The 8,164-nt window shown below is 52.6% G+C and overlaps 1 protein-coding gene across 1 annotated transcript; it reads right to left on the bottom strand.

Annotated features, from left to right (window-relative positions):
* Window positions 1–5,571: 5,571 nt before the first annotated feature.
* Window positions 5,572–8,164, bottom strand: LOC120661827 (protein TIFY 10b-like). Its single transcript, XM_039940804.1, has 5 exons — window positions 7,733–8,164; window positions 7,367–7,490; window positions 6,409–6,686; window positions 6,227–6,284; window positions 5,572–6,131 (listed from the first exon to the last, which is right to left on the bottom strand). The coding sequence occupies exons 1-5, from the start codon at window positions 7,851–7,853 to the stop codon at window positions 6,011–6,013; spliced, it is 702 nt and encodes a 233-aa protein (XP_039796738.1). The 5' UTR covers window positions 7,854–8,164; the 3' UTR covers window positions 5,572–6,010.

The following is an 8,164-nucleotide window of genomic DNA, read 5'->3' as shown; positions in this document are numbered from 1 at the left end:
CAGCGTTGGCCTCATGGCCGCCGTCGCGGAGCCCGCCTCCGCGCGCCTCCTCCGCGTCGCCGAACCTGCCCGCGCCGGCGCGTCCGGCATCATGGCAGCACTGGCCACGGCCCTCAACGACCGTAACGGCACGAGCGGCGGCGGCGGCCGGCATGTCAACGGGTCCTTGCTCGCCTGCGAGCGCTGCAGCTGCCGCCTGGACGACAGGACCATCTACATATACATGTGAGCCTCGATCGGCAACCACCATTATTTAGCTTGCATTGCATTGTTGCTTCTCTCGTGCTCGTCGCCGCACCCCTGGCCTGCTAGCTGCTGACTGCTCTTTTGAAATTTGGGTGGCAGGGACAAGGGGTTCTGCAATCTGGAGTGCAGGTACGAGTACTTCCTAGAGGAGCTGTACGAGCAGAGGCGGAAGCTCGCCGCCGAGGTGCGGGCGAGCAAGAGAGCATGGAGGAGGCATCATGGTGGCAAAGCAGACCTGCACACGGAGGCTGCAGCCCGGAGCTCCAGGCGGCGCATCTTCCTCGCCCCCGATGACGAGCGAGGCGACGACGACTACTCCGGATCGTCCCCCTGAAACCGCAGCGCCGTTTTCGTCGCGTACTGTACATGCTGTAAAGAAGCAGCAGGATACAGACAAACTAGAGTGTGTGAGAGATGGTGTGACGATGTGAATGCGAGACAATGTAAATTAATTTGGTCGTTAACAATGCAATTTCCAGGTCCAGCCTGCACCAAAACAAAAGAGCAACTTTATTTTATGGTGTCGTTTATCGACAACTAAAAATGCAAAATCAAACCAAAGCTTATCTACATGGTTTGCCTGTGAATTTCCGAGGATGTTCATAGACGACCTTGTACCAGTAACTTGATTGTAGTGTGTACTGATCATCTGAGGCCTTCTTCGAGAAAAAAAAAATCATCTAAGGCCTGCCGGCCCAAAACCACCAGCAATCCTGCTTAACTATCTATCTGGTGCAGCCTGCAGGCTCCTGGCAAGCTGCACGCGTCAGTTAGACGGCCCAGCCAAGGATCCAGGCCCAAAGTCAGTCAAGCCGTGTGCTCAGCCTTCTTGAGTGAAGTGTTGTGGGCTTTTGCTCTAAAAAAGAAAAAAAAAAAGTCCTTTTGACCACCCTGAACTATTGGCCGAGTCCGAGTTTCCTCCTGAACTTCAAAACCGTCCGAACTGGCTCCTCGAATTCCCGAAACCGTGCAAACGACCTCCTTGAGCGGGTTTGAGGGCGGTTTTTCTATTTTTCTTTTATGTTTATTTTAACTGAATTTTTGAAAAATAATAGTAAATCACAAAAAAATATAAAATAGAAAATCTAATTTTGTTGAACTCACCGTCCTCAAACCCACTCAAGGAGGTCGTTTGCACGGTTTCGGGAATTCGAGGAGCCAGTTCGGACGGTTTTGAAGTTCAGGGAGGAATCTCGAACTCGGCCAATGGTTCAGGGGTCAAAAGGACTTTTTCCAAAAAAAAAAGAAGTGGGTGGGCTTTATGGGCCCGAGACAATCAGAATCAGCCACCACGCGCAGATCGGCCGACGCGAAAATTTGTTTACGCGGAATGTAATAATTTCTCTTATTATACTCGCAGACATTTCCAAAAAACTTGTGAATTTCCGGGAGTGCAGGCGACGCAGCGATGCACACGGTAGCACGCGTCACGTGTCCGTTAGGTTCGAACAGTTGGTTGGGCCATGGCGATAGCATGGCCAAGGATCGATATCGATCCGTGCCGTGTCCACCTACCTACCGTCTAGCCCGCCCGACTCGGAATCTCGGAACCGGACGCCGCCGTGCACTGTGAAAAGCTCGCGCATGTGTACAAACTAGCTGCAGTAAAAACGTAAAACGCTTCCCCCCCCCCCCCCCCCCCCCAACGGTTTTCCGATGGTCGGTTTGCCCAGTTACCTGCACTTACTCCGTATCTTTTAGTACTGGAAGAAGCCGCGTGCGCCGTGACACGCCGCGCAGCTTGAGCGGAGGCTGCTTCGAACCGCACGGCAAAGCGCATGAACAGTGCATCCGGGCCCGCGTCAGAGGACGCCGTGCCCGCACAGTACGAGACACTGTACTGCATCTACTAGCATTACGCATGTATAAATATAATAAAATCACGCGACGGCGATGATGACGGGGGATGCTTCGGCTTAGCCGCGGGCCATCTTCCCCGCGTCTTCCTCCGCCCGGACTTCGGACCTCACCGTTCCTTCGCCGTCGCCGGCCTCTGGGGCCGGATCTGGCCTTCCTTTCGGCGGATCCATGGCTCCCCCCGCTGGATCTATCGCCCCCGCCGGTCGTGGCGCTTGCGCCCTCCCGGGTGCTTGTGGCTACCGGTGGCGCACCCCTCCCCCTCCCTGGGTGCCGGCGGAGCTCGCCCGCCCCGGTGGCTCCGGTTGCCAGGGGGCCGTGGCTCCGCTCGCCCTTGGGCTCTTGTGGCTTCGCCGCCGCCGCCGCCTCTTCTGGTGGCGGTGGGCGGATCTGGTGCTCCCAGGTCCGGATCCGCCGGTTCCCTTTGCCATCGTTCCTCGGGCGCGCTGGGGCCTGTGGGTGCGCTGGATCTGTGGCCGGGGGCGCCTTCGTGCCCCGAGTGGCGGGGGCGGGGGGCTCTGCCACGCCGCCGCCTTGCGGCTATCGCTGCCACCGCCCTCCTGACGCTTGGGTGGCCGGGGGCCTGTGTCCCCGCCGCCGCCCCACTAGTGGTTAGTGGACAAGGGTCGTTCCGCGGCTTGCGCCGCCCTTGTGGAGCCTGGATGCCGGCTCGGCATGGCATGGAGGTTCTTTCTCCTGGTGAAAACCATGTCCGTGCTGCGGACATGCGATGATGGCGCCTAGTGCGTCATGTCCCTGTTGGGGGCGTCGCCATGGACACCTCCTATGCCTCCTCTGCTGGTCTTCGCATCTCGGCTGCTGTCCTCGGGTCTGCCTTGGGCTACGGTCGCGGCGATCCGCCCTGGCATTGAGATTGGTTCCCTGGTGAAAACCATGTCCGGTGCTCGGACTGACGACGTTGGCGTCTAGCGTGTCATGGTCCCTGTTGAGGGCGTCGTCTTGGGACTTCTTCATGCTCAGGGTGGTCGGCCTTTGGATGTTACCTACCATGCTCCATTGATGCTTCATCACCTTGATCTGCTTATGCTGCAGCTACCTTGACGGATGCTTTGCCGTCGTTGTGATGGCGGATGCTTTGCCGCCCATATTTCGCTCGGTCCGGCGGATACTTTGCCGCCCTTGTTACTCCTACTCTGGCGGATGCTTTGCCGCCGTGTTTGCGTTGCTGATTGGTCATCTCTGACGGATGCTTCACCACTGTGGAGCTGCTTATTCTGGTGGATGCTTGGCCACCCATTGGTTGTTTTCGTGGTCAGTTGGCGGCCTCGGTGATGTTGTTCTTTATGTAGGTTCATCTGTGTTAGGTTGTTTCGTGGGTCTTGGCGGGTTGGTGAGGTCTTCTGCTCTGTGGTCGTCGTTCTGCTAGTGCCGTGGCTGTTTGTTTTCGTTAGTCTCTTTTCATTTTTTTTCTCTATTGTTACTCTTTTGTGTGCTTGTGCCGGTCAATTCTTGTTTGGCTAGTATCAAATTATGTTTGTAATCTGTTTTTCTTTTAATAAAATACGTGCTAAGCCACTTTTGCAACAAAAAAAAATATGACGGGGGGATGCGTGCGTCTCGCCGTCCTCGGCGGAAGAAAGAAAAAGTGGGCTGTTGGGAGCGCTAGTACATACAGGCCGATCGACGGGTTGTTTCAGATTCAGAAGGTAGTACAGTAACTAGTAAGGTCGCCAGGAGCACATGAACCCGGCCGACCCCGTGCAGGCTGTTGACGGCCTTGCCCACAGGTACAGCCAGCCAGCCACTCGCGTCTTGTTTAAACAAACAATCGCCATGTGGTGAAATGAACCTGAACCTGAACCTGAACCTGAAAGATTGAAGAGCCAAGAAGAGGGAGGGCATGGCCGAGAAACCGAGGGATTCCTGCGTGCTGCCCATGCACGCATGTTGGTCAGGTTCAGGGTCACCCAATTCTCAGCAAGCAAGCAAGCACGCACGCACTTGAGAATTATTTATCCCGTGTCTCACGACTCCATGTCCATTGACCACGAGACATAATTTTTTTAAAAAAAATCGGGCGCGCCTCCGGCCGTCGGCGTCGTCAAAAGCTCCCGTCCCTGCTGCGGTGCTCCGCTACTCTGCCGACGCACGGCTAGCTGTTCTGCCTGCTTGCTTCCACTGCAACGGCGTTCCAGGACCACACTCACGGCTGTTCGGCCGTCGGCGCGATCGATCTCCGGAAAGACTTCGTCGTGGACAGCAGCAGCGAGCTCGACGGCGACAACTTTTGTGGCAGTCGCTGCTCGATCGGGTCGGTGCGGTGGTCCACGCAGTGGAATGGAATGGCCGAATGGGGTGGAGGACTGTCAGGCCAGGCCAGGCAGGCCCTTTCCCGTGCGCTCGCGCCGTGACATCGACCTCTGCCGGATTGCTGCCATTGGGTGCGAGAGATCCATCCAACGAGCAGTCAGTACTGTACCAGCGAGCAAGAACGTTGCCATCCTGAAAACCAGGGCGCCTTGCGTCCTGGACCAGCGGGCGGTGCACGGTTTTTTGGTCAGAAGATTGTGCATGTGAGCAACTCGCACATGGCTCTTCCTTTTTAGATGACCTCTGGTGGTTGGACACACGCATCACGCAAAGAAGCTGAGTGACACACAAGCCAGGCTCCAGGTAAACCTGCACAACTGCCGAAAGGTTTTGATTTCTTTCTGGTTCTCCGTTCTCTGCTACGGCACCAGAAGCGAGTATTCTAGTACTGAACCATGCAATGTTTTTCCTCAATTCAGCGACTCGGTCCGTGGAAACCTCCCCCGCAAAACCCCTTTTGACGAAATTCAGTCAAAGGGGCAATGATCAAAGCCACGAGAACGAAACTTCCACAAGAAACAATCAAAAGCTCGAGGGAAAAAGTTCGAAAAAAGACAGCAACCAGCAAGGGCCCTGAAGTCTTGAGTTAATACTACTGCAAGCAAGTTGAGTGCAGCAAGTTGGGCGAGGTGGGCTCGAGTGTCCCCCCGGTCTTTCCGTCCCCACGCAGTTTCCAAACAACTTCCCGTTGGTTTCCTCCGTGGAGTGTTTGGAGTTTTTCGCTTAGCTTTTGCTGTCAGGGCCCCTATTTCTCACATGTGCTCCAGCCTTTTGATTTCAACCGGACAACGCCATTCAACCTACCGGCTCTCAACATGTGCTGCCATGAATCTATCCATCCGCATGATTGTTAGGTCAAGAGCAAGGTAAAATTATTCCATGGTTCGGTTCATATACAATTTACTACCTATTACTCTTGTTTTTTACAGTATCAAATGTACCATTGATTGTGCAGCATTATGATATCATGTTTCATAATTTGTTTTTTATTTTTACCTCTTTTGAGCATGCCCTATACTATACTGGGGAGGCATGTAATAGTTCAACAGGAACAAAAACACAAAAAAAATTTACTTATATGTAGTTTTACATCACCAGATTGCTCCAGTTACCGGAAACTACCAAAGATTTGCAACAGCAGGTGTAACAAGAATCCATATAAACTTGGCAATCAGCCAGGTGATCAGAAAACAGCAATACTAGTCTTATGATACGCTGGATCCATTACAATCACTTGTTCTGCATACATCAAGGCTACAGCCAAACGATCCAGGTTCAGAAAAAATACATATAGGTCTCTTTGCACTATCATTTTACTTAGCATGGCCAATTTAGAGTCGCCGTGTGTTAACCCAAAACATCTCTCGGACTCTCGGTAATGGTCATGACTGGCTACTTTTTCTTTACATCCAGAACTATGTGACAAGAGGACGTAGAACCACGACCTAAAGAAAGCTCTAAACAACATGATAACGAGAGAATATTTTATGATTTCGTTACTCTAATGGCAAGCATATTCAGAACCTTATGCAAAGGTTGGTGAGGTGCCATCTTATTGGTCGAGTGTTGTGTTGTGCTAGCTCAGGTTGGACTTCACGGCATTTGGTCCTAGTCCAAGCCATGGCTGACTCTCAGGCTCCTTCTTGACAGGTGTGGCGTCGGCAGGGGAAGTTTGATACGGCGTCTTTGCGTTGAGGCTGAAGAACCATAAGAAATAAATTAGGTCCAAATACAAGATTGGTAAAAGAAGATTGAACATATTAGGAGAACAATCACAGCAATAGCTGCTTACCGATCCTTTCTCTTCTCAAGGAAGCGGTGAAGTGATGCCTTCCTAGCAATAGGCATGTCTACAAAAGAGAAGAAACAGGTTCGGTGAATAATCAGCATGACAAAGTTCACCAATCTTTGTTTTGAAGCTTGAATGATGAATGACCAAACAGCAACAACAGGAACGAATGGAGTAGCAAGTACCAGAAGCATTTGTACGAGCAGGCTTCTGAGCATCAGCAGCCTGTGCAACAGGCAAGCTGCTCACAGGGGCAGGCATGGCCTTGTGGACCTTCGTGTTGTCGGTGACAGTTGCGGGTGCAGAGGGCTGAGGCAAGCCAACGTTCTGAACCATGGGGTTGCTCTTGCTGGCCAGCTGCATCAGGTCCTTTGCCTTGTCCGCTGGGAAGTCATCGAACACCAGCACCTTCCCTCCGTAGAAGATGGTGAGCTGCTGAGATTTATCTTTTTTTTCTGGCTCCCTGAGAATATTTACAGGGGAACACGAAGTAAGAACGAGCCTGTAGATCACGACTTCAGTTTTGCATATAGATTGTCTAATATATCTTCACTACCAAACACAGACCCTTTTTCGTGGTTGAAAGACCTCATCTTTGACACATGGATGGCAAAACTCCAGCTCAGTCACTCAGATTAACCGATTTTCAAGTCTTATCAAGAAGGAACTCATGTTTCATTAGCTACAATCTAAATGAGCAGGGTTGATTGTTTCGCCTAAAAAAGAAATATCTAATTTTAGGGTAAAAAATGTATCTTTGTAGCTTCATCTTGAAGAACATATATTGTTTCAACAAGAGCAGGAATAGCTTCTTGCAACTACAAAGATACAGTTTTCACCATAGAATATCATGACAAAATAAAACTACAGGGATGCTTACACAAGTACCCAACTCTGTAAAAAACGAGACTGAACATAGCTCAACTCGACTTCAGACCACCTTGCAACATGCATCACTGAATAAAACACAAAACTTCGGATTGCAAGGCTTCTAGAATCAAATACTAGCCTTTTTGTCCATGAAGATAGCACGAGTATCGTGTTTGTGTTATGCTAGCTACTAGTACCTATGAATTGTTGCACACACCTAGAAGGGTAGAACGAAATGAAAAACTTGCTGCGATCTAGAAGTACTGTACGTACCTAGCAGCATCCTTCACGCCGAACCCGGCGCTCTGGGGGAACAGCTCCATGGTCTCCTTCCTCCTCTCCGCCTCCTCGGCCTCGGCTCCAGGCAGCAAGCTCATCGTCTGCGGCTCGGCCTCAGCTGAAACCAAAGCAAGCCAGACCCGGATCAGAGAGTTGGAAATTTCAAGCCGAGAGGCGTCAATTTTGGCCCCTAGGACTGAAGCTCAGCTCAGATCTCACACCAAACAGCCCCAAACAGAAGCTTCCCGCAGTAATCGAGACGCAGACGGCAGACCCCCAAAAAATAACTTTTGCAATCTCCCCCCAAAAGCAACCAGCTGTAGCAGCCAAACCCTGGGCCGGGGGCGGGGCCGCGCTCACCTGTGATCCCGAGGCCGAGCTCGGCGGCCGCGGCGCCGTTCTGGCGGACGAAGCGGCTGAGGAGGCTGCACGCCACGGCGAAGCTAGTCGCCCTCTCCCCGGGCCTCGCGGACGCCGCCATCGCCGGCCTCTCTCCTCCTCCTCCTTCCCCCCACCTCCCTCAAGCAAATCCCGCGCCGCCGCCTCCAATCCAACTCCGCCCCAGCTCGTGCTATCCTCGCTTCTCGCAGCGGTGGTTATTCACCTCTCTCTCTCTCTCTCTCTCTCTCTCTCTCCCCAGGGCTCGTGCGCGAGATGCAACCAAGCGCTGCCGCCTCCTCGTGTGAGCACGCCGCGCCCCGACGCGCTTATAAAGGAGTCCCCAGTTTTCCGGCCGTAAATGAATATAAATCCCCCGCAATTAAAAACCGCGGGAATTGATTTATCGTTTCG

This window comes from Panicum virgatum, chromosome 2N (assembly GCF_016808335.1).
Source record: "Panicum virgatum strain AP13 chromosome 2N, P.virgatum_v5, whole genome shotgun sequence".
Classification (NCBI taxonomy): Eukaryota; Viridiplantae; Streptophyta; class Magnoliopsida; order Poales; family Poaceae; genus Panicum; species Panicum virgatum.
The sequence above is the reverse complement of the archived record's forward strand: the minus strand, read 5'-3'. Positions and strand labels throughout refer to the sequence as shown.

Bases quoted from the DNA above. Each gene is read 5' to 3' on its own strand.
- LOC120661827 (XM_039940804.1), bottom strand. From the start codon at position 7,853: ATGGCGGCGTCCGCGAGGCCCGGGGAGAGGGCGACTAGCTTCGCCGTG. The intron at 6,687-7,366 runs GTACGTACAGTA...AAATATTCTCAG, and splicing joins GGCGTGAAGGATGCTGCTAG to GGAGCCAGAAAAAAAAGATA. The intron at 6,132-6,226 runs GTAAGCAGCTAT...ATGGTTCTTCAG, and splicing joins CTTGAGAAGAGAAAGGATCG to CCTCAACGCAAAGACGCCGT.